General features: G+C 40.8%; 1 protein-coding gene across 8 annotated transcripts in view; it reads right to left on the bottom strand.

The window, feature by feature from the left end:
- The window catches only part of INPP4B (inositol polyphosphate-4-phosphatase type II B), a gene marked incomplete at its 5' end in the record, with an annotated part of 266,775 nt that overhangs the window by 197,957 nt on the left and 41,832 nt on the right, over positions 1-26,986 (bottom strand). For 2 of the 8 annotated variants that reach the window (XM_081208334.1, XM_081208338.1), the window contains 2 exons: positions 11,783-11,847; positions 16,395-16,527. In XM_081208334.1, the coding sequence (XP_081064460.1) occupies positions 11,783-11,847; positions 16,395-16,512 (183 nt within the window). Of the gene's footprint in view, positions 1-11,782; positions 11,848-15,154; positions 15,375-16,394; positions 16,535-26,986 lie in introns of those variants that run through there. The other 6 variants (XM_081208335.1, XM_081208336.1, XM_081208333.1 and 3 more) reach the window with 5 other exon arrangements.

Here is a 26,986-nt window from a genome sequence, read left to right as displayed (position 1 = left end):
GTGTATCCCAAATGCCTTGCTAGCTCATAATCTATAGGAAAATTCACAAGGGGGTTGTCCAGCTGCAAAGCCAGTTAGATATGAGATCAATTGAGAAATAGACAATCAGAGAATCAGAGAATTATAGAGTTGGGAAGGACCTTGAGGGTCATGTAGTCCAACCCCTGCGAATGCAGGAATCTCAACTAAAGCATCCATGACAGATGGCCTCCAACCTCTGCCAAAAAACCTCCAATGAAGGAGAGTCCATGACACCCCGAGGGAGTCTGCTCCACTGTCGAATAGCTCTTACTGTTATTCCTGATGTTTAGTTGCAAGTTCCTTTCTTGTAACTTGAAGCCATTAGTTCAGATCCTAGCCTCTGGAGCAGGAGAAGACAAGTTTGCTCCATCTTCTATGTGACAGCCCTTAAGATATTTGAAGATGGCTATAATTTAGTTTCTTTACCAGGCTAAACAAACCCAATTCCCTCAACCATTCCTCATAAGGCTTGGTTACCAGTCCCTTGATCATCTTAGTCACCTCCTCTGCACACATTCCAGCCTGTCAACATCCTTCTTAAACCGAGGTGCCTAGAATTGCATGCAGAACTACAGGTGTTGTCTGACCAAGGCAGAATAGAGTGGTACTATCATTTCCCTTGATCTGGACAAGGGATGCAGCCTAGAATAGCATTCACTTTTTTGATAAGAAGGAGCTAACAGGTGGGGAGAAGACAGAGTGGCCCAATTATCTCAGTCCATGTGCACAGCATGTGTGATCTTGGTAGCAAAAACCAATATTTCTTTCTTCCTGTGCTGTCTTACTTCCATAACCACTTAAAGGCTCATTCACTCCTGTAAGATACCAGGCATTTGATAAATAAGTAGATAATGTCATACAGCAATGAGCAATCCACATGATGAAATGTACTTTTCAGAGCTTATGACACATTTTGCTCATAGACCAGAAGTGCTGTGGTTTAAAATTCCATAAAAGGTGATAATTTGTTAGCAGGAAAGCAGGATGAATAATTAGTAGGCTAGCCACACTGTCTTTTTTTTACTTGCAACAGCACAGGCATGTTAAAAGCGGGCAGCCATTCCAGATCAATTCTACATATGGTGAAAAAGAAAATATGGGTAGTAGTTTTCCCTGCTCCCCAAAAAAGGTGCTGAACCTCATTTTCAAGGTGTTACACTATGCGGTGTAAGTTAGGCCAGTTTTGGGGAAACCACCGCAGCTCTGTAAGCAACAAACCAATTCAGCCATAATATACACCAAAATGAAGGTAAGGAGCTGGGCTACAAAAGCTATATAGCTGTGGAAGTTGATCTTTGTAGTGTTAACTGCTATAAGGGATCAAGCTAAATACAAAACAACAACAAAAATGCACAAAATATGGTTTAGAATATTGTTTAATTTTAAACATTCCATGCATCTTCTTCAAGATTATCACATATTTACTTGTCAACTAATGTTCTATAATTTGGTACATGGATTCCAAGTAAATTCACAAATAATTCATTTAGGATAACACTTATGTGTTCCAAAGGTGTACAAAACTTTCGAACAGATCGCCATGGAGTTATAACAATTCAGAAGCAAGAAGCAATCACAATTTCCAAGTTTTATATCTGAGCCTGCAAATGTCTCCATTTCCAATTTTCAACTAACCCCAGAACCTGTGGCTTCAGATCCAGGTTGTTCTTGCTAACCCTAAAAAAACCCAGTTTCCAGAATTCAGACACCAAAATGAAATATGGTTAGTTTAAAAGCAAAAGTGGGAACTTTCAATTTCATATGGCATACAAAGAAATGAGAAAGGAAGGGGGAGTATGAGAGCCAAAGGATCAGGACAGGTTCATTTACATATCAGAAAACCATGATTTGGCTTCCAATCACACATGTACTGGACTGACATGGAACACTTGGCATGGAATGTTTGAAAAAAGTTCATTACCACCACCAATCTCTTACAATAAAACCTGGGCATGGTTGTACAAGTTCTCCGAATACTCCAAATACCATGAGTACTAAGGGGGGGGGGAATGAATCTGCCCATATCAAGCTGTTGAAAGGACTAGAACATCTCCCATTATGACCAACACTCATCTCTTCAGACTGCTACATCTCACTCAGTTATCAGACCATTTATAATTGTTCTACCTTTTCCTTCAGGAAACCGAAATGTGCTGTGCTGACACACAACATGTTCTTAACACATTACAAAATCAAGCCTTAAGACATGTTGTTAAGCGAATGATACCTTTACACAACTGCCTTTCAGAAAATACAAGAACTGCATTAAAAACCAAGTCTTTAAATCTTGCTCTGAAGAGGAAAAGTGGTTTGTTTAACCCTCGGTTGCTTTGGTCATCCTATAAACATGAACCCTTTAATGCAGCAGTCTCCAATCATCAGTAAAGAGAAGACAAGAGAGAGACAGAATAGAACAGCTGCAAATACTTCGTAATCCTAATAAAATTTGCTTCACAGTACTGCATTCTGTTAATGCAAGAACCAATGAAATCAGAGTACCTAGAGGTTTTGGACAGGAGAACTTCAGTACTTGATGCAGCAGTTATATGCAATATATTTTGCAGACGAATTTAGTTTTATTCTCCAAAGAATTGATCCATTAGCTTTACTGAGTTAATCTACAGCACTGCTGACAACCTCTCCTTTTTTATCACATTTTCCCCTCAGAGGAACACTTGGAACTGGTCATATGTTTATTCTACTAGAAAGTCTCTGACTGTCTGTCCATCTCTCTTCCTCCAGTCTCTCTCTCCCTCCCTCTCTCTCTCACGTACACCTCAGTTATATAAGCTTATTTATTGGGAAAGAAACAAAATGGGAGGTGATGAAAGGATGTTGAAGAAGGTCTTAGAATAAAATATTTGGGGGAGGGATATGTTATTGCTGAGAGCCAGCAATAATAAAATCTCAGCAAGCTGTGAACCAATGTTAATGCTGGATGGCAATTTTGTTAGGAGGTTTCTTAGCAAGTACTGCACTGTTTTTAAGAGAAAAAACTTGTTAAGAATAATAGAAAAAACTAAGCTGGAGAGCTACATTTAATGAAATTACCTTCCTTTTTTTCTCCTCCCTGACCTACATTATAATGGCTGAGTTAGTACAGAACAAGCTGCTTTTAAGTATTTTAACTAAACACAGAAATCTTTCGTGTGCATTAGCACATAAAGGCCTATAAGCAGGCTTTCCAGCATGCCAACAGTGCTCTCAAGAGTGCCACAGATGCCCTGGTAAAATGACAATTCACCATACTATGCTACACAAGTCACCATATATTGAAGCTGAGGGAGGGATAAAAGATGCAGTTTCTCTGGAAACATCGCAGTGGGACAAGCAATACATTACATCAAGAACCCAGAGTCAGCCAGCACCAGTACTTATTCTTAAGTTGCACGATGGCTGAAGGGCCCATCTAAAATCTTTACTCCATGTACACATCTTATTCCATAAGCTCTGAACATATCCTACTACACAGCAGAGATTTCTCATCCCTGACTTGCCTTCGTCTTCATAAATCAGATTCCCAGAAAACATATTAATATTTCTAAAAGTCCACAAAACCAGGAGGGTCTTCAGCAAAGGAGTTTACTGCTGCCACCTACTGTCAACTCACATTATAAAGCAGATAAGAACATCAGCAAGGGGTACTTTCTTATATGGCATTTTCCCTTCTCAGCAATAGCCAGTATGAAGGGCAACCACCATATCTAAAACATGCAAGTGTTTTGGGTGCAATTATATACTACCACATACAAATGGACAACTAATAAAAAATAGATATTTGGGGGGTTTTCCACACAACACTCCACAACAGAGATCATCTTGGTGTTGGGGAAAGCAGCTCATGTGAAAGGCACACAAGGAGTTCTACAGAGAAGAATAAATCTTAAGGTTCTGGGTCAGGAACCATTGTTCTACTGGAACACTGTGGTTGGTCATCTTTATCATGAAAGGGACTTCCAAGACGATCACATAAGGAGCTCTGATGCCTTTGAGGGCTGGTAAAGAAGTTAGGCAGAGGCTCGTTCAGTGTTTTTCAATACAGTGGCGTACACAGAGCAGATTTTTGAATCAAGGCTGATTACGTTAATTTGCTCTTGGATGGGCATTCAAATGGCATCAGCCTGAGAAACCCCAAGTACCCACATCTGCTCAGGTGGACATTTGCACTTCAAAGCCGTGAAAAAATGTATATGTGTAGTACCCTTTAATGCCACGACTTAGCAACTGCAAGGGAGGGCTTCCATCTGGTGAAACATATTCTAAATCGGCACATTATAAGGCTGGCTTGCTTTGTTCAGAAATGTTTGCAGTGCTGTAAGAGAGAGGATGGGACGCGGGTGGCACTGTGGGTTAAACCACAGAGGCTAGGATTTGCCGATCAGAAGGTTGGCGGTTCGAATCCCCGCGACAGGGTGAGCGCCCATTGCTTGGTCCCTGCTCCTGCCAACCTAGCAGTTCGAAAGCACGTCAAAGTGCAAGTAGATAAATAGGTACTGCTCCAGCGGGAAGGTAAATGGCATTTCCGTGCACTGCTCTGGTTCACCAGAAGCGGCTTAGTCATGCTGGTCACATGACCCGGAAGCTGTACGCCAGCTCCTTCGGTCAATAAAGCGAGCTGAGCGCCGCAACCCCAGAGTCGGTCACGACGGGACCTAATGGTCAGGCGTCCCTTTACCTTTTTTAAGAGAGAGGGCAGCTAACAATCAAGGTTCTAACACAGCAAGCCAGTGACTCGCTGATTATGTCTAAGAGCAGCAGCTCTTCAAGTTTAGGGATTAAAACCTGTGATGCTGAAATAATGGTCAAGAATTGAGCTGATTTAACGATGGAGAGGTTTGGGAAAATGAAAGAGAGTCCTCTTCCTTCTCCCAAACCATGAGTGTGAAGGGGGATAAATGCATTTTATTGGGAGAAAGTTGCTTTTGCTTTCAGCAAATTAGAATTTAGAGACCCTGCTGAGATATGCACCTAAACTAAGAAAATTCCCCTTCATAGGAAAACATTTTCCTTTTGAAAGAAGCACCTTTGCCAAGTAAAAAGCTTCACACGCTCCATTTACTACTAGGATGCAGTATTTCATGATCTCTCTGCCCCAACATTTAAGAAGGGTACTTATCTTCGCACCCTAGTCATACTAAGAGCTTCCATGACTTCATGAAGACCCTTTTAAGAAAGAGCACTTTCAGGAGAACAGACACATTCAACAGAATGGCACTGTCCTATACAGTGCTTCCTTGGGTTAAGAACTTTATTCATTCTGGAGGTCCATTCTTAACTTGAAACTGTTCTTAACCTGAGGCACCACTTTAGCTAATGGGGCCTTCCACCGCCGCGCAATTTCTGTTCTCATCCTGAAGCAAAGTTCTCAACCCGAGGTACTATTTCTGGGTTAGCGGAGTCTGTAACCTGAAGCATCTGTAACCCAAGGTACCACTGTACTCATAAATATTAGGGCAACTAGAATATTTTTGACAGAGGTGCTATCATCTGTGCCCTCCCCAAGGTGAATGCAATATTGTGCTGCAGGCCAAAGGCTGACACCAGAAGATGTTTAATGGCATCACATAAACACAGCAGTTCAATTAGACCAGCTTCACGGCTATCAAGCTAATTATACACAACTGATATTTGCAAATGAGTTCTGAGTTTTTACACATGTTCTGCAATGGGCAGATATTAGCTAAAACAACTGTCAAACAGGTTAGGGTTATGTGCAAACCCACCCCCTGCTTTTTTTGTTCTGTTCAGATAAAACCCAAACATTGCAGAACATGTATTAGAACGCAGCAAGTAACACTGCAGTATATTCTTTGGCCGGAGACATTTGATACAACATTTTCTCTGTTTATATTACATGTTTATATTAATCCTCTGCAACATTTCACACAAACACTTTGTGTAATTGTATAAATTGTATCATCCATGCCATATTTTCCCCCACCCTCCTCCCTAAACAGCTTGCACCCACATCAGTCCTCACCATCTCTTAGTTTTCTGTTATAGAGGTTGCAGGTTCTCACTTAGAAATTATGCATATTCTGGACTGCATGGATATAAAATATATAGAATTAGGTGTTATAAGAGTAGTTGCTTGTTGTCCTGGGTATCTGTGGCCAGGATAGGTTTTAAAAAAGAAATGAACATTTACACAGAGCAACAATAGTAAATTGGTGCTTAAAGCAGAGGTTTGGTGCTAAGGAAGATAACTCATGAGGAAATTGGTTGACCCAAATTTCACAGGCCTCTTCAGTCCCTAACATCACCTGCCAACAAAGCCACTCTGCATAGGACAAACGGATCAGTCTCTACTCAAAAGAACAAATGGGCACAAACCTGCCATAAAAAAATAGCACCATGCAGAAACCAATGTGAGGTCATTTGAATATCTGAAAACGTTTGACTGCAGAGCAGAAATTCAAAATTATCTAACAAAAGGAGGTCAAATGGACACTCTAGCATGAAATTGCTAAAGTGGATATATCAGCAAGTTCAATTCTGTCCATTTAGGTCTTAATCAAGATCCTCTCTCACTATTAAATTGACTTATAAAAGCTAAAAAAAAAAAGCTCTTATATCTGAACCAAAGTTTAAAATGACCACTGTTTGTCTGGGTTCACTCACAATGACAAATTGGTTGCTTTAAAATGGAAAAGAAAGCTTGTGATCTCCAAGCTGCCATGTACAAGACAAAGAAAGGGAGGCAGGATTTCATGAGCCCAATGATCATTCACATAAGCATCTGCACATAGACATTAACACAAAACAAGTTTAGCTAGACAAACCATTATTTCACATTACATCTATGCAGCCAGAGTCATCTTTAAGCATGGGAAATCAAAGAACACAAGCTATTAAAAAACCCACCATGGAGAGTTTTTTTGTCTATAAAAATTCATAGTCTACATTTTTCACTGGCATGCTTTGAAACCCTGCATAACCTTTTCACAGCTTTATAGGTGATTACTATGCATGCCACATCACAACACTTAAAACAAGCCATTATTCTCACATTTTTTCCCCTAACACATAAACTGCAATTATTGATTTATGAATCAATCAACAATTTTACTTTGATGCTTTTCTGTCAACTGGTAATAATACATTAAAACCTGTGATATAAGCTGTAAGAATGTAGTTTACATAAAGCTTTTACAAACATTGCAAGAAAGCTTAAAATTACTGGCAATGTGGATATTTCAATTTGCTCATTCATCTTGCCTACCAGCACTCCTGTGCCTAGGAATGCAACTGGTTTATAGAAACGCAATTCATTACGGAGCAAGTCACACAGCAGTACATTCCTCACTTTTTATTTAAATACACTTGATCATTAAGCATATGACTACATTCACCTTCATGCTTGCACAGCTAAGAGCCTTACATTACTTTCAGTCAGACCCCTCAATTCCAGATGGATTAAAAGGTTACCATAAAAATTCACAGCAGCCTTAATATGTCACACAAAACTTGCTTTCAGAGAGAACCATTTTTAATGGTAGTTAGGTTAAAGCAAATGTTTGGCAGCTTCACAATTGTACAAGGAACCCACCTGAATACCAACCGAAGCAGTATTTAAAATGATCTAAACTTAAACTAAGAAATATGGCTGCCTATATTACCTAGTATCTTGTGGAATTTGCGGGATTTAACAAGTTAATTTATATAAAGCATACAAATTAACTTTGAGCAGGCTTGAAATGCACTTTTCAAAATCCTACACAAAGAATCTGAAGTTTCTAAGCAATATAAATGTGCCGTTCATGCACAGGGGCAAATTGAGCTAATAGATGGGAACAGTCTTTACTACTGCATCATTAAGCTGCAAGCTAAGAAGGATATACTACAAATGATAGTAATGATTATTCTAAGGAAATTACTACAGCCTACTGATCACAAATCCACTTTTAAATAAAAACATTAAAGTAGGTTTTAAAACATGTACTTCTACACTCATATTTATTCAGGGCCCCATGGAACAATTATTGCACAGAAAAACCATAATTAGGTTTCATACTCCTTTTGTACCTAATACAGTTTGCATAAAGCAAATATATAAGCATTCAGAAGTTTGAGAAGCTAGAAAGGTCACATGGAAAAGTTCTCAATAAGATCAAATTTCTAATACTGAATAGTTTACCGAGAGAGAACTTACGAGTCTGCTATATAGACAAAAACATTTTTTTCAGAAACTTAATAATGGTAATTTTGATACCATGAAAGCAACCAACAGCAGACGTTTCTCCATGTGAAAAGGTGTGACCTAGATATCTGTGAAATGTCTTAATAGCTGTCTGATTATATAAGCATTTTAAATCCTTCATATGCCATGCAGGAATTGGGAGAAAGGAAAAAGAGAAATCAGCCATATATCTGCATTATCTGAGGTTCCATGACTTGACACATTCACCAGCCGATCCAGAGCTATTGGCCAATATGTTCACATAATGTGGTTAGCTATACTTGGTGGTCACAGTAAATGTCCTACATCAAGCGTTCGTTTGAATACATGGAAAAAAACATTAAGATGGAAGCATCTCCTGACCTAAATCTAGGTCCATACCTTCATTGCATTACTGAAATTCAATCTAACTACGTTGGCAGGGAATATGGTTACATGCCCTGAATCAAAAGTTGCTCCACCAGTCACTTAACCATATTTCATGCATTTCTCAAATATGGCCTCTGCAAGAAATAATTTCTGGCCATTATGAAGCAGATAACTGGAAGTGTGTGTACTGAACATGCTTAGGAGAATGAGTGCAATCATGGTGAGAAACCCCAACTCTCAAACCCCTGTGAATCTAAACTTATGATATGGTCTATGTCTGTAGATCATGGCATAAGTTAGAAGACTGACATGGCTAAATATGACAAGGGGTACCACACAGTGAACCTTCTGGTGGCTTTGTTATAAGTTTGATTCCAGTCTAGTCTCTTAAAAGACACCCAGGAATATCCTGAGTTCCTTACACCCTGTAAAAATTAACACATGGAAATTTAGTTTCCAAGCACAGTGGTACCTCGGGTTAAGTACTTAATTCATTCCAGAGGTCTGTTCTTAACCTGAAACTGTTCTTAACCTGAAGCACCACTTTAGCTAATGGGGCCTCCTGCTGCCGCCGCGCCGCCGGAGCATATTTTCTGTTCTCATCCTGAAGCAAAGTTCTTAACCCGAGCTACTATTTTTGGGTTAGCGGAGTTTGTAACCTGAAGAGTATGTAAACTGAAACGTATGTAACCCAAGGTACCACTGTACAGGATTCTCAACTCCTCATTGGGAGCCATCCATACCATGGCAGAATAATTTGAAGGCAGAGAACAAACTAAGAGGTGGCCAGGTTCAGTTAATGGCTCACTTTCACAGCCTTTCATCCTTTTGTTATCCAAACAGGTTCCCCAGTTTTTAGTCATTTTCTCACTAGAATGGGCAAGATGAGAAAAGGGCAGGATGTGTTCATTTCAAGGCCCTTCCATTTCCTACTAGGAGGCATTAGCTAAACATATTAAAAACCCCAGAATCCCAGAAGGCAGTTGGCTCTGCTAGCTTCAACAGAACATATCCAACCCCCTCATACACATGCTTAAGGCTAGTTATATCCTTCCCTTTCCATTTCTGCCTTGTAAACCATAATTAGGTTTTATACTAATTCTAGGTTTCTGTGACAAAATTGCCAAGCTCACTTTTCTACAGGCTTTTTAAAAAATAGTTAGCTATTTCTGCCACTCTTTAGATCAAGGTGTGTATGTATTGTGTAAATTTCTGCCTGCTTAAATTATAATTTTACTGTCTGAAGCAGCATTTATATATATTCCATCACTTCTATTTCATATAATAAACTAAGTTTTCTTTATTCCTTTGGTGTGTGGGAACTTCTTGTGGGTAAACACATATTCATAAGTGCAAGGCATAACTCCCGCAAAAGATCCTAAACCTCTTGTTGGTATGTGGACACACATGAGTGCTTAAACACACATGCTGGTTCATGACCCATACTGTAACACTACACATATCCAGTTTTTGTTTATGCGCGCAACCTGTACATATTTAGATTTGCAATGAACTACCTGCTTTCATTTGTACAAGGGTATGATCTGGTCATACGGTTTCCTGAATATGCATAGGATGGAGACAAGAACACAATGTTCTCACCACAATATTCTTAGTCACTCACTTACATTGTCTGAAAATTTACTATCCCTATGTGATATACAGTGATGCCTCGGGTTACATACGCTTCAGGTTACATACACTTCAGGTTACAGACTCCGCTAACCCAAAAATAGTGCTTCAGGTTAAGAACTTTGCTTCAGGATAAGAACAGAAACCGGGCTACGGCAGCGTGGCGGCAGCAGGAGGCCCCATTAGCTAAAGTGGTGCTTCAGGTTAAGAACAGTTTCAGGTTAAGAATGGACCTCCAGAACGAATTAAGTACTTAACCCGAGGTACCACTGTATAAGCATTTTGCCATATGTAGTCCCTATATGTATATCAGCTATGGTGTCCCAGGAGCTAACACAGCAGGCCTTCTGGTTAACTAGTCCTAGATGTGTGTTGTGTCATATTAAGCAATATAGGTTCTATTGGATAATTAATGAGATGCGGAGTGGGAGGTGGAGGTAGGTAAACTTAATGCAGACATTATGTCAACTCATGGTTAAGGAAGGTAAGTAATCAGAGAGAAAACCAGAATTCAAAAAAACCCACCATTGTCTGAAATGGATTTGCAAGTCATGGTTTGTGCTTACTGTGCTTTGGTGTAAAATATGAACTGACAATCCACAGTTAGAGTCATAGTGTGGCATGATGTCTGAACTGAGCCTCCAGAAGACAACTGACCTAGATTATCTGTTTTCATTTTCATTTCTTATATGTATAATTTTCAAAGAAGGAGAAAACCACCTGAAACTAGCCTTTACACTGCTGCAATCATGCTACACGTTATACAATTTTATTTTCAGTAGAAATTAATCCCTCCAAATAAACATTTACCGAAGCTATTTGTGGCAGGAGATAGCGACAAAGACAGATTCCACCAATGCTTGCTACAGATAAAGTTATCTGAATCTCATATTAGCAGTTCTGGCTTATCTGACCCCTCCAAAAATTATAATGTCTGAACCAGACAATAATAATAATTAGCTTCTCACTTTCTATTGCCATGACTCCAAATGTGTCAAGGTCTGTCAACTGTGAAAGATAATGAAAATAGTTAAACCTCTCATTCTTTGTTTCTTTTCCCAAAATCCCAAGATTTAAAACTTGAATTAAAAACGGGTTCTGAAAGCTTCTTTTAACTGAATCAAAAGAAATGCAAATATACACAACTACTTTCTCCTAGAACGGACACTATTGTAAGAATAATATTCAGCACAAACAGCCCCAGAAAAGCATTGCAGAGCTCCCCAATTCTATCTTTCTTTAACAATAGTAGGAATTAAAATGTGGATTCTGCAGTCAATAAAAGTCTGCTGGAGGATTCTGGATTGACATCTTCTTTTACACATCAAATTAGGACACTGTTTGGCCTCAAGTCATTTCTGATGCAGCCAATCTTTCAGTAGCATTGTTGATGCTACTGAGGATTGTCTCACATTTTATAAACAGCCATAAAGGTAAACGGAAGGTAATGTTTAGGTTACTGCCAACAATACTGAATATTTCTATCCATAGAATCGTACCAAGGGGTTTTTAAAAAGTGAAAAGAATTGTGTAAATTCAGGAAAAGGCACAAATACGAAGGAAAAGAAAGAAATGAATTACCTTATTCTTATTTTTCATTAGAAAGAGCAGATTTCCTTTCAGACGACACCATCTCTCTCTTGGCTCTGCATGCAAAAGCAGCATAGTATTAATAATAATGACAATGATGAAGATAACAATAAATAATACCCTCCTCTCTTCATATATTTCTTCTTAAAGAAGATTCATTTCCAATAGGGAAGTCATTAATGAAAAATCAGCTTCACTTGGCAGCTGACTTATAACATGCTGCTAAATGTCAGATTAACTTCCCAGAAGCTTCCAGTTATCCTGCAGCTGACAGAATTAGAGACTGCAGCATACACTCGGTGATGATTTCTTTTGCTTTGTTCCATTTTGCAAAAGGGAACACAGACTGGCTCTTTTGCACGAGACAACCATGCAAACTTTGCTTCAGCAGATGAACCTTACTGGGAAAACTCAATATTTATTCTTTTCACTGGGTTGTTACAGACTTAATTGATTTATTTTACTCTAAACAACACAAAGGTAAAGGGACCCCTCACAATTAAGTCCAGCCACGAACGACTCTGGGGTTGCAGCGCTCATCTCGCTTTACTGGCCTAGGCAGCTGACGTTTGTCCACAGACAGTTTTTCTAGGTCATGTGGCCAGCATGACTAAGCCGCTTTTGGTGAAACCAGAGCAGCACACGGAAATGCCGTTTACCTTCCCGCTGGAGCAATACCTATTTATCTACTTGCACTGCCTGCTTTCAAACTGCTAGGTTGGCAGGAGCTGGGACCGAACAATAGGAGCTCACCTCATCACGGGGATTCGAACCACCGACCTTTTGATCGGCAAGCTCAAGATGCACAGTGGTTTAACCCACAGTGCCACCAGTGTCCCTGTTCAATATAACTAATACCTATTAAAACATCAGAGACTTTTGTCACTTTAAAAGACACTTTAAAAGTGTATTTTAAAACACACAAAAACATATGCCATGATAGATTTGCTGGTCTTTAAGGTACCAAAATACCTTATCCAAGTTGACAGGTGTATACTGTATAAACATAGTTGTGTTGGAAGAAGGGTTGCAATCAGGCGAGTTACAAGGAAATGAAATGCCGAAAGGACAGACTTGGATATGTTAGAACTCAAATGCATCTGAAACCGTTACTGTAACCATTGACAAAGCAAGGTTGAAAACACAAACATCCTGGTATTGGAAAGCTAATTCATGTCCCTAGTGAGTAAAAAAAAAAAAATAACTTGATTCAGGCCACAGGAGATAGAAATGAACTTGATGGGTGGGGTAATAGAAAAATCCAGCTATCTTCAGAAAACTGATCTCCTACATCAGTTACTGCAAAATAAATAAAATTTCCATATGCTTCAACTGCCTGTTTATCATGAACAGTCCCTATGTCGTAAGCTCTGTTCCATATTTTTGACTTTTGGGAATCCCTTGCTCAAATATGTTAACAGGCAATACTGTACTACCACTGCCATCCTCCATGGGGTTAAAGCTTCCTCCACATGATCTCTAGAAGTTAAAACTCTGAGTCTACAATCCCATATTTATTTACCTGGCAGTACAGTAAGTCCTACTGAACTCAGTGGGGTTTCATTCTGATTCAACATGTTTAGGACTGGACTGTGAATGGAGATTGGCTGTGTCTCATCTCTAGCACACAGTCTAGAGTGAAACAGTTGGTTAGACTACATTTTGTACTGCTGATAATGTATTATCCTTTTGCTAGTAGATGTTTTACAGAAAAACAACCATTCTCTTAGCTTGTAAATCACAGGGGTAGGTACAGAGTTCAATGCATAAGGAATGCAGTGGACAATTTACACCAGTATGCAATGGGGAGCAGGGCGAGGCTTGCAAAATTCTCTTTGGCATGAAATTAGGAGAGTTGCACAGAATGTATTTTTGTCAGTGAAATGTAGGCTGGTATGAATTTCTAGCACTGCCAGCAGCAAAAATATGGGGTTCTATCCATTACTGCAGAATTCTGCTCACACAATGGAACTTTCCATTCCTCTCCTCCCCCTGCAAGCCCCCAAAATTTGCTCCAGAGGGTGCTCCAACTCTCTGCAGCAGATTTTGAGGTGGGAGGCTGCAGGACTCAAGAGAGAAATAAGAAGTTCTGTTGTGCAAATAGAAATTTGTAACAAAAGTGGAACAACAGCATTAGGTATATTCCATGGGGAATGATATTTTGTGTAATGCATTCTTTTTAATTTTGTCTTGGTTGTTTGCAATGTATGGGGGTGACTTTATTCTGTTGTTATCTGCTGTTATTTTGTTGATAGTATGTTGCATATGTGAAGTGGATTCTTGAGTTATTTATTTTTTACTTGTTCTTGGTTATGTTTTGAATTGTAGATTTTTTTCTCAGTCTTCTTCGGTCCAGACTATGTCTGTTTATTGTCCAAATCAAATTATTTTATCAAACAGATATTTCCAGCTTGTGAGAGTGACTTTGGAGACTGCCAGCCGTGCCGTGCTCTAGGACCCAGCGTCCTGCTGCTTGCACCTTGATGCCAGCTGACAAATCTCTGAAGATCTGCGGGTCTACAAGACAGTCCTCCCCTACCCTGGGGGTGACAATGTGCCATTTAATGTATTTGTTGACATTTCTGCGGGTTGCGAACCACCACATGGAAATGAATGCGGAACAGAGCTAAACAAAGTTAAAATGAAACAAAAATGAAAAACAGATCTGAACATCTCAAGCCCAAATATAGTGATGGTTCCAAAGACAATGACAAGATGGAGTGGTTAGAGGACAACTTTGTACTCTTACTTGCAACTAAAAAAAACAAAGAGGAAGGTGTGCAAAATAGGCAAATGCATGCAAATTAGTTCAATTTAAGAGGCCACAGAACTCAACTTTTCTTGGCCCAGAATTTGGTTAGTTCCATTAAGCCTTTTGACCATCTTGTTGCAGTTGTTAGCATCAAACCAAATGTACTGAGGGAAGAACAAGGGCTGGATGTGAAAATGTGTAGGCCTTCCCATTCATTTTAGCAGCCCCTTGCACTGCCTGTGCTCCTAAACATGCATAGCGCCCAGAAACTAAGCCTGTTTCTCCCCAGCATGCAGAAAGCATGCAACTTGATAAGTAGTTTGATATAACACACAAGAAGAGAACTTCTCTCATTCCCCTATGTAAATTAATCCAGTTAGCAACCAGCAGCAGGACTATTACTTTCATCTTTGTTTGCACATACCAGTGAGAGTCTAATCCACCATAGCTATGGCAGAAAAGCAATTACTTAGAAGGTGTTTAGGAGCACTCAGCCATTAGCAATGAAGAAAACGGATTATACCAGCAAATCTGTGAATACTAAAACAGTGAGCAGACAACAGCTGCCAAACATACGTGCACAGACGATTGCCAATGCCAACTATTTTTACCTATACATTTACCATCCCTTAGCATTCTGCATATGGTCAGTTTTCCTTCCTTGTCAAAACAAGATAATGGCCTTCTAGCCAGAGAAATCAATTCTTTGACATTGTATTGCATCTGGCTGATCGTGAAGAAGATGAAAAGGAAATGGATGATAACAGGGATGCTAATGAACTGGTTGAAAGTGAGCAAGATCTTTTCAGCAGACAAGGCCAACTGCAACATTAAAACAAAAACATAAAGCTGTAGTACAAAATTGCATTGTGATGTCTTTCCATAGCTTTTCTTAGGGTTACTAGCTAGTTGTTGTTGTTTTAATGTACCTGCCTAGCTGCCTGGGATTTCATGTATCAAGTTATCAATTAAATCTGCATAAGCTTCCATATGAACACAACATTTCTGAGTCAAAAGTCCCATTCTTTAAATTTTTGGATGATTGCATATCACAGATGCACTACTTTAGAAGACACATTCCCTTATGTACAAAAGAGGAAAAACATATCTTCCAAGGTACTGCCTGTCACCTGCAGCTTTGTAAGTGTTCATATTAGACTCTATCTATCTATCTATCTATCTATCTATCTATCTATCTATCTATAAGCTCAAAACAGCTAGGGGACAGCAGGTTGAGGAAAAGTGGTCACAAATCCACAGATTTCAATTAGTCTACCTTAAACAGAATACAGCTTTACTTCTATAACCACTTACCTGGCAGTAATCCCACTGAACTCCATTGAATGTACTACGTGTGTGTGTGTGTGTGTGTGTGTGTGTGTGTGTGTGTGTGTGTATGATTGCTTAATCAATTGCTGAATCTTCTAAACAATGAATTAACTAAAAGGTCATAGTTCTAGTTTTTTCTTGAACTGTAGTTCCTGAGTACAGGGAGTTGTGGGGGTCTTGATTATCCTAGAGCGAACATCTAATATTGCAACAGTCTAGAAGGTCCCTCTAGCGTCCCTCTTTTTGCTGCTGAACTACAGCTCCCTTCATCACTGACCATTGTCCATGCTGGCTGGGGTTTATAGGAGATGCAGTCCAACAACATCTGGGGAACACTGGGGTTGACATTTACATGGTAGATATCATGTTGCAGAGATCAAGTTTGGCCACTTTTTTTAACAACTGGTGCACCATCTTTCTAAAGGCTAAATGTCACAGACCTTCTAACGTTGTACAATTTCTCAATGGACATGTGGCCATCAAAAATATTATTAGGTCTTTAGAAATAAGACTTATTCTCACCTCCAAACAACAAAAATGCTGTCCTGCAACCAGTCTGAATCTCCTGTTTAGTAATCCATGCTATGTTACAAAAAAATCCACAACCCCCCCACACCCAATTCTTATTACATGTTCCCATTCACACCAGATGTGCCCCTCGGTTTTTGGACATGGTGAGTTCAATGCTGATTAAACTCACACAACAGTACTGCTGCAATCTAATTCACAGCCCTCAAGCCTGCATTTCTTACAACAACCACACTGGGTAATCAATAATGGAACGCCTGGGGTTACATGCAGTTATAACCTTGAAACAGTGCAAGTCAGGGTCCTAAGAGTTACAAACTAGGAGCCCATAGTTTATTCAGAGCATGGTTTCAAAGGAAAGATCTTTGTAGTTCCAAAATCTAGAAATGATCTCAATCGCTATGGAAAAAATGACACTCTTGGCTCCAGGTACCATATAGTGGCTGGGTGAGAAAGGATATCTGCAGGTTGATGAAGGCAGACCAAGGGGCAATCACTAGCGGATAAAGCATGAGACTCTCAGTATCAGGGTCGTGGATTCAAGTCCTGCATTGATTCCTGCACTGCAGGGTGTTGGACTAGATGACCATTGTGGTCCCTTCCAATTCTACAATTCTATAATTGCAGCTGCCTATATTATTAGCACATCTCTCTTCCCTTATGTAAGCACATTTAGCTTGACACCCTCTCTCCCTCCCTCATCAAATGGTAGGGTAAATCAGTTGCTAAAAGAATGAGTAAGATTTCTTCTCTCAACCTGCACTGCCATGGCAGGGTTCTCACCTACACTACACTGACCTGATCAAGGAGGAACATGACAACTAAGATAAATTCAGTTCAACAATATAATCACACTGGGCACAGACAAAAAATAAAAGCAAAGAAAGAATGGCGATCCCCAACATTTTTGAGCCTTGAGGCACATTTTGAAATATAATAAACTGTTGTGGGCATAAACGTAAAGGTAAAGGGACCCCTGAACGTTAGGTCCAGTCGTGACCGACTCTGGGGTTGCGGCGCTCATCTCGCTTTACTGGCTGAGTGAGCTGGCGTACAGCTTCCGGGTCATGTGGCCAGCATGACTAAGCCGCTTCTGGCGAACCAGAGCAGCACACGGAAATGCCCTTTACCTTCTCGCTGGAGCGGTACCTATTTATTTACTTGCATTTTGACGTGCTTTTGAACTGCTAGGTTGGCAGGAGCAGGGACCGAGCAACGGGAGCTCACACCGTCGCGGGGATTCGAACCACCGACCTTCTGATCGGCAAGCCCAAGGCTCAGTGGTTTAACCCACAGCGCCACCTGCGTCACCTGTTGTGGGCATAACTCACCACAAAACACATACAACGGGAACAAAAAAACAGGCAACCGCCACTCCTGCAAAGGCCAACTCTACAAATGACCGCTTGCAAAAGGCAAAAGCCTCACGTTAAACAAAATAAAAATAGAAGGAGCAGGGAACCTTGGCAGTGTCTGTGGGCACTATGCAAACTTCCACTTGAAACCATATAGTTTAGTGAAGGGGATTTCATCAGACCAGTCTATTGGGGCAACAGGATCAGAAAAATGGATCAGGAACACCCTTGGAACTTCCCTGACTCATACATCCAGAGTTTGTTGGCTCAGCTTAGAAAGGTTGCCCCACATAGGTACACCCTTAGTATACCAGGAGCTGTGCAAAATGAATTATAGGAGGCACTGAGCTGAGCACAGAGTTGAAGTTCCCCAGCAATCTGTATTTGTTAATGGGAAAGCTCACTGGCACACAGCGGCATAGCGTGGGTTGTCAGCACCCGGGGCAAGGCAAGTAATTTGCGCCCCCTAACCTGGGGCAAGGCAAGTAATTTGCGCCCCCTAACCCGGGGCAAGGCAAGTAATTTGCGCCCCCTAACCCCTAACCTGCCGCCGCTGCCAGCTTCTTCTTGCTGCTGCCTGGTCTGGTCTGGTGTGGTTCTTTCCCGCGCTCAGAGCTGCGCTGGGCGGCCGCTGCACTGTCCCTCCCCCAGATAGTCCCTCGCTCTCTCTCCGCACCGCACGCCTGGCACCCACCCCCTCCACAGTGGGCGGCGACCCAGCGGCTCGGATCAGATTCGCACAGCCAGCACTGCAGTGAGAGAGTGAGTGAGCCAGGTAGGGGCAGAGAGCTGCGAGTGCAAGCGCGCGCCCCCAGATGTTGCGCCCGGTGCAGCCGGCCCCCCTGCACCCCCCACGCTACGCCACTGCTGGCACAGTTGGATCAGGTGAAGTAATGTTTTGCTGCAGATCCAAGCAATCCTCTTTATTCACTGATGCATCCGCAATAATCACACAGTGGAAGCCACAAACAGTGTTGCGTAAGTGAGTACTCAAACCAAACTAGAGCAAGCTGTTGAATTTTTTAAAGCTTTATTCTTTATTATTATTCTTTATTCTTTATTTTTTAAAACTTTATTCGTAAATGTCAGAATCAACAGCTGTCGCCACTAATAAAAACAGACAAACATTACTTTGCTGATACAACCCTAGGTCACAGCCACTCATCCTCGCAACATAACTTTATAAAACCACCATTTCCCTATAAAGCAATCACCTTTCTCTCCCCACCGCAAAAAAAAAAAATTAAAAAATTAAAAATGCATCCCACTAAGGATCCATATTTCTGTAAGAGAATTTGAATAAATAATAAACAGCATTTTGCTGGTTTAGGATGACTGCCAAGCAGAAGCAGCTTTAAAGTAAAAGCTCAAAGCTATGGCTGCAGGGAGGTCAGCAGTGGCAAAATCAAATGTTCCTGCCTCTTTTCATGGTGATTTGCATAGTACTAAAATAAAGCTTTGAACATATTCTTCCAAACTTTCATTTTTTCCCCAGGCTGAATACTTGGAATCTCTCTTCAGCACTCACAAAATCAGATCTCAGTGTTTCAGTGCTCTACTTAGCTGGGTTTAATTCAAAGCAGTTAGATTTGGTATTAACATTACTGCAAATGTACTTTTTAGATTGCATAGGTTCTCAGTATCTCATAAGTTTTAACTGTTCTGGTTTTCACTGTCTGTCTATTATGGTCCTCCTGTTGCATGAAACCGATTAGTCATTCCTTTCTTTAAAAACAAACAAACCATTCCAAGACCTCACGTGAATCAGCTATCCTTTCCTGCCCAATCTAACTTTGCTTTCAGATCAGCAAGTCTTTCATTGGAATCAATCCATTCTCTGTGGACACAAATAAATACCCTATGCTAATGATGGATAATATTCCTTTCAATAAATGGCAGCTGAAAGGTATTGGGCCTAGTCACAACGAGACAAAGTAAATAATATGCTTCTATTTATTCCAAATGGAAAGAAACAACAAATACTTATCCTTATGTCCAATTTCTGTTCATACATGCAGCAGACAACTGGTGCAATATAATTACCACCCTAGTACCAAAACACCTACCTAATTCTTGGCCAGTTATAGTTCAGACAACACAGTTTGGAATATGCAAGCCACGTGCTTCAAATCATGCCAGGTGCCCTGAATAAAGGTAAAAACCTGAGTGGAATGAGATTTTTAAAGTCCTCACAATGTCCCATAGTGCTTTCCTCTCAGCTGTACAACCACAGATGAGTTACAAATGATATTAATATGTAGCTCTTCGCTACTTCCAGATTAAGAGAAAAATGTAAACAGCTAAAACTATTTCCGACCGCATTAAGAAGAAACCTTTTAAACGGTCAAAGCATACATAAAGTTAAAAATGTTAGGCAAGCTGTGAGATTACTGAACATTTTAAAAGGCTATGGGTTGATTGTGATCTATTTAAATTGCCAGAAGATATGGAGTAGCTTGTCATGTTAATGGAGACAAAGTACAAAATTTTAGAGTGTCTTCTACAGTCCAGTAAGATTATGTTCAGAGAAACTGATGAAAATTAAGACTTCCTTCCACTTATTGAAGAAAGGAGTAATCTTGGCATAGGATTTTCTAAGCTTCAGAACAGCATGTGGGTTTGACTGCAGATGGATAAAGGAAACAGGTGCCTGATCTAGCACGCTTAAAGCGCTAGATCACAATATTCAAACATATGAAGACAACCAAAGGGGAATTTAAGACATGTAACAGTATAATCCACATATCTTTGGTTTGCTCCTGTGTTATGTAGTGGTATGATATACCAAACACAAGCGGGAGAAGAAGAGAAATTGCAACACACATTACATAAATAAGCAAAAGCTTTCTGGAAGTTCCATTTATTTATTGGATCTTTATATATACCATTTGCCCTATGCTCACAGAATGGTGTACAACAAATTAAAATGCACCAATATATATATTTCTGAAAATCAGTAGAAATATCCTCATCCTTAACTAAAAAAAGAGAAGATAGCATAAAATAGAAGCAAACTGACCTCAGTGAATCATACCACCTTCCCTCCAAAGGCCTGGAGATAGAGGCATGTCTTCCTCTGCTTCTTGAAAGAATATCACTGAGGTGAGAAGACACACCTCGGTGAGGAGATTGCTCCCAAAATTTAGAGCTGTTGAGAAGACTCTGTTGCAATGCTGTCAATAGCAATTTGTCACTTCTTCTGATGGCTAAGGTGTTATCATCACTTTTATTAATTTTCTATTTACGTTTGTTTCATTGTCAGTTTATATTAAATACAACTTTACCTGTTCAATCTACATTACACGCTCTTTCTCCACCCCCTCCCTATCTCTCATTTATATTCCATATGTTTGACTCATTTTCAATTCAACTGTCCAAATAATTAAAAGGAAAGCTAAATGCAGAAGGGTCAGAGCATCTGAAGTAGCAATGGAGTCATGGGGGTAGGGCAGAAAGAAAGTCAGTGCAGGGAGAAAGAAGGACAAGGAGAGCCAGTGTGGTGTAGTGGTTAAGAGCAGTAGTCTCGCAATCTGGGAAACCAGGTTCGAGTCTCCGCTCCTCCACATGCAGCTGCTGGGTGACCTTGGGCCAGTCACACTTCTCTGAAGTCTCTCAGCCCCACTCACCTCACAGAGTGTTTGTTGTGGGGGAGGAAGGGAAAGGAGAATGTTAGCCGCTTTGAGACTCCTTCGGGTAGTGATAAAGCAGAATATCAAATCCAAACTCTTCTTCTTCAACGGCAATGCTTATCAGGGGGACGGACCTGTTGCCCTTTAATATTTTTATTTATTATTATTATTATTAGGATTATTAGCATAGCCCAACTGTTCTATTTTAAACCTGTTCTCCCTTGTACTGAACGGGTAAAATGACTCATGTTGTTCTCAAATACAATTTAGAATGTGTTCTTCTGTGGATAAAGCAGCATGGCCTAGCCTACAATGCTGACAAACAATCAAAGCAACAGCTCTAAAGCAGGCAGGAGCTATCTATATCAGTAATAGGAGAACAGTAAATTTTATGATGTTTCATTTCCCCTTCATGTTAAACAAAGGCCATAGCACTAACCTCTAGGAGCTGTGTCATTTTGCAGCGATGATGTTGCAGTTTCAAGAAATTACAGCAGTAATGCTCAAAATGGAGGTGGGGTTAATGCTCTCCATGACAGTATTTTTTCAAAGCCTATTTTCTGGAACTAGTGTCTTAAGGTGTAGGGGAGAGGGGATTTTCAACTCTTACAACTCATCAATATTTGGACACACATCTAGAAGCAAAAAACAACAACTAACCCCCCACAGTTAGCTAGGGACACATCGTTTACTGCCCATTTCTGGGTACTACAGCATGAAATGAAAGTTTTCAGTGTCTTTTCAGTTTACTGCAGAGTGCAATCATTGTTTAAGGCCTCATGTTTTGATGCTTTATTACTGTGGATATAAACTTTCTCTCCTCTCCACTAAAGTTTACAGCAGCTCTTCTGCTGCTGCAAGACAAGAAATACTGTTATCGGCCACTCCCTGAAATGTACCAGCTATTTCTCCTGGAGCCAAACTATACGTTTCAGCACAATGTGCATGAGGGTAGTTGGACACCTCTCTCTTCCATCCCAGAAAAAGCTTCTTCATGAGTTGGGTGATTACAGCAGAGAAGCAACGGGGAGGGGCGCTTAATAACCCCCCCACACCAGAAATTCATGTTTACCCCATCATCTCTTATGAAGAAACTTTTCTTACCTCATCTACAAAAAAGCCATCAGGTTATGGTTGCATGAATTTGCATTTAATCTGGCCCTAAGTGCTCATCCTGATGCTCTCATTGAGCAGCCAAGTGTCGTCTTTCTTTCCCTACAGTCCGGTATGTCAATGGCTACCTGGAACTGTGCCATCTCTCCATTTGTCTGGTAGCACACAAACGACATGCAGGATGATGACACTGTGGCCAGTCTTTGGTTTAAACCTGTGGCCCCTCTAGGCTAGTGTTTTTAGCAGGTGTAATCTGCAACGTGTCATTGACACAATAATGATGCATTAAATGGTGGGTTTACACTGGACGACCCATCATTCCATTTCATTAGTTCTGTGATGTTCCCCAGAGTTTTATTATTATTGACATCTGGAGGAGGACTACTGTGCTATAGAACAACGGAAGTGAGACCCCCCAAAAAAATCCCAGGGTGCTTATGGTATGGAAATTTCAACAGGAAGTTGCAGGATCCACACTGACTGGAAAGGAAGCAATGTTTGTGAAGCAGAAGCAAACAGTATTGAAAGCGTGATCATATATATCAACCCCAATATCATCGTGAGCACAATTAATCATAAATGTACAATAAAAAGGACACACAGAGAGACCCCTAATCCAGCTAGCAGCATTTGAGCTGCCACTGTTTTCTTGCTGCTGCTGAAGCACCAACTAAAACCTCAAAATGTCCATGAAATGGGAGGAAAAACAGCATCATTTCCATTTCCATTTCCTTTCCAGAAACAGCATACAGAAAAGAGGATAGATAACCCTATATAGGGCCAGTCGTTTCTTTTTCCATATACTGTCCTTGAAAAAGAAGCAGGAAATAATGTTATTTTCTTCTTAGGAGCATGTTGAAGTTTGAGTTTATGCATACAAAGCATTGTTACAAGCCTGTAGCTCAGGTGAGAGGCGGAGAGAGAAGAGAAATGAAAAATCACCAATGGCTACTTCATCTCCTGGTGCGAATTCCACCCACCCACTCAGAGAGCACCATGAACCACTGCCACGGCATACTATTTGTTTTGAATTTAAGGAGCAGGAGTAATGGTGTGTTGAATTAATTACTCCATTAATCAGTCAACATAAATGGATTTTGGAGCAGGATCATCTGGGTGAGAAATTAATTGGGGCAATGGATGAATTAATGAAAGAGCTGATTTGGGTGGTCTGAGGTAGGGTGAAAATTAACTGAATTATTTATTTGGGATTGTTTTAATGTAGAAATAAATGGCTTCCTTGAGGAAATTTGAATTCTAATAATTTTGCATTTTCATGCATAAATTAAAATATGCAGATTTGTGTCTTCTTCTTCTATGGTGCCTATCCTACCTTTTGGCCACACTAGTGAACTCACTAGATGATTTCTACTCATGGTAGACAGAGCCGACACAGTTTATTGCAGGTGGTCGTTGCAGTTTGCACAGCTGACTTGCCCCACTCACTATAGGAGTGCCCTAAGGAAAAGATACTGGCATTTTCCCAGGCCCTTCCTGTGCTCACAACACACTGGGAGCCTGAGAAGCCACAGCTCAGGGTCATCTGCATAGAAGCCCTCCTGGAATACAGAGTGTGCCGAAGACATAACATAAGGGACCTACTCTTCTGTCTTGCATGACAATGGGAGAGAGCCATAGCTCAACTGTGGAGCATCTGCCGTGGATGTAGAAAGACGCAGATTCATCCTCAGCATCCCCAGGTAGGGCGAGGAATACATGGGAACTATTGCCATCAAAGTCGGGCAATACTCAGCTCAATGGACCAATAGACTGACTTGGTATGTTCCAAATTAGGAGGCCTTGCCGGGAATGGTTTATGATGTTACCAGGGCTTTTTTTCAGGGAGAACTCATAGGAACTCAGTTCCTGCACCTCTCAGGTGGGTGCCATTGCCATTCTAAGAGAACAAGGGAGAAGTTCATGGTGACTTCCGGCACCTCTTTTTCTAGAAAAATAGCACTGGATGCTACCATTCCCAAAACAAATGTGCTGTGCATGTTCCCCTTCAGTCCTGGTACGTGCACTCAGTTCAGCTCATCTAGTGACTTGTGAAGACTGCCCTTCATTCAGAGACTGTCTATTCTACCCATGAAAGGAGCTTTTAGCAAACAATTATGTGGTATCCACTGCACTGTAACAGGCAGGTCTACCAATTCTACAGCTGTGCTAAGCCCCAAGAATTAAAAATGAATAAACTTGAAGAAATAAAAGGCAAGGTTCCTTCATATCAGTATGGCACACCCCAAAAGACTAGTTTCACATGCCCCAGAAGCCTTAGTTGGGGAAGGCATGGAAGAAAGAAAGAATGAAATGAGAAATCTGTGATTTGATATCAGTGCTATATTAATTGCTAAAAAGCTATTCTTTCCCCACTCCAAGTTCACCTAGTAACTGCACATGCCACTGTTCAAAGCTCACAAATATCTACATACCTACTTTCTAATTAAAAAGATAATACCTCTCCTGAGAACACAACTGTCAAACAAATAAATCTGGAAAAACAGTGTCTCCATGCCATTATATTAAGGCGAAGCCATAAATCATTTTAACTGTGTCTCTGCAGTAACAATACAATGTTAACGGGCAATGACAGTCCCAATTTTAAAAGAATTCCTTATCACAAATGGGAGGAATAAGCGGGGGGGGGGGGAGAGAACAAACAAATTCATCAGTACTGATCACTTTAAAAAGTTACTACCTGAAGTACCAAATTAACCCTTACCTCTGCAGCCAGAAATGTATTATCTTTTATTTATAAGCCAGGATAACCTTATCAATTGCTTCTACAAGCATAGGTTTCTTCCATAACCACTAAGACGCCATTTTGGCATGCAAGTGATATAGAAAATAATATTAATGATACAGTGGTACCTCGGGTTACAGATGCTTCAGGTTACAGATGCATCAGGTTACAAACTCCGCTAACCCAGAAATAGTACCTCGGGTTAAGAACTTTGCTTCAGGATGAGAACAGAAATTGCACGGCGGCAGCGGGGGGGGCATTAGCTAAAGTAGTACCTCAGATTAAGAAGAGTTTCAGGTTAAGAATGGACCTCCAGAACGAATTAATTTCTTAACCCGAGGTACCACTATAATAGAAAAAGACTTGATTAAAAAAAAACCTTGTATTCTCAGTTTTAAAATTGTATCTGGAACCTGCCTTATTTCAGCATACCACAGTGGGCATGTATTATTTTTTATTGTATTTACATATCACCTTTTATCCCAAGGAGCTCAAGCTGGTTCACGTGGTACCCTTCCCCATTTTATCCTCACAACAACCTTGTGAAGTAGGTTAGGCTGAGAAATGGCAACTGGCCCAAGGTCACTCAGTGAGCTTCATGGCTGAGCAGGGATTCGAACCCTGGCCTCCCAAGTCCTCGTCCAACACTCTAACTACTACCCCTTCATTCATTCAGAAGAGAGCCAGTGTGGTGTAGTGGTTAAGAGTGGTAGTCTCGTAATCTGGTGAACCGGGTTCGCGTCTCCGCTCCTCCACATTCAGCTTCTGGGTGACCTTGGGCCAGTCACACTTCTCTGAAGTCTCTCAGCCTCACTCACCTCACAGAGTGTTTGTTGTGGGGGAGGAGGGAAAGGAGAATGTTAGCCGCTTTGAGACTCCTGAAGGGGAGTGATAAAGCGGGATATCAAATCCAAACTCTTCTTCTTCATTACCCTCATGAACGGGCATCGCTTGATTAAAAGGAACCATGAGCCCATCCCGGGCACACAGCTCCCCCAGCCCAGCGCTCCATGTGTCAGTGTGGACACTTAAGACATAAAAGCCTTCACAACAATGTACAGGGGGTGGGGCTCAGGGAACTATTTATCAACAGCTGGAGACACCAGCCCTTTTCATCACACAGCGCCCCTTCAGACAAGCAATGCTGGAAGAGAGCTACTGTTTGGCTTGTTTCTTTGCTCTGACATGTACTGAATTGGGAGTCCTAAAAAGGAAATATTATTTATTTTAAAACATTCTTATCCTGCCTTCCCACATCAGTGACCAAAGTAGCTTAGTTGGGGGGGGGGAGGCAATAAAAGAAAATCTGTAACCTACAACAGTACAAAAATCAAAAACAAGAAAGAAACCAGCAGCAGCAAAGTCCTAAAACAAGCAGATTGGAAGAAATGTGCAAGAGAACAAGATTTTCCCCCTAACTTAGTGCCCAAATGATGTCTGATTGTGCCAACTAGGTCTCTGTTCCAAGCACATTGTAAGGACACAACGCCATCACTGAAAAGACCCTGTCTCCTGTTGCCATCCACTTGACCTCTGAAAGCAAGCTCAAAGCAGGAGGTGGTAGTCAAAGCTAATCCTACTTGGAGTAGACCCACTGAAGTTAATAGACAGGACTAACATGAATTTCAGTAGTTCTCCTCTATATAGGTCTTTGATCAGGCATACGCAAACTTGGCCCTCCAGATGTTTTGGGACTACAACTCCCATCACCCCTAGCTAACAGGACCAGTGGTCATGGATGATGGG

Source organism: Podarcis bocagei, assembly GCF_964188305.1.
Source record: "Podarcis bocagei genome assembly, chromosome: 9".
NCBI lineage: Eukaryota > Metazoa > Chordata > Lepidosauria > Squamata > Lacertidae > Podarcis > Podarcis bocagei.
The sequence above is the reverse complement of the archived record's forward strand: the minus strand, read 5'-3'. Positions and strand labels throughout refer to the sequence as shown.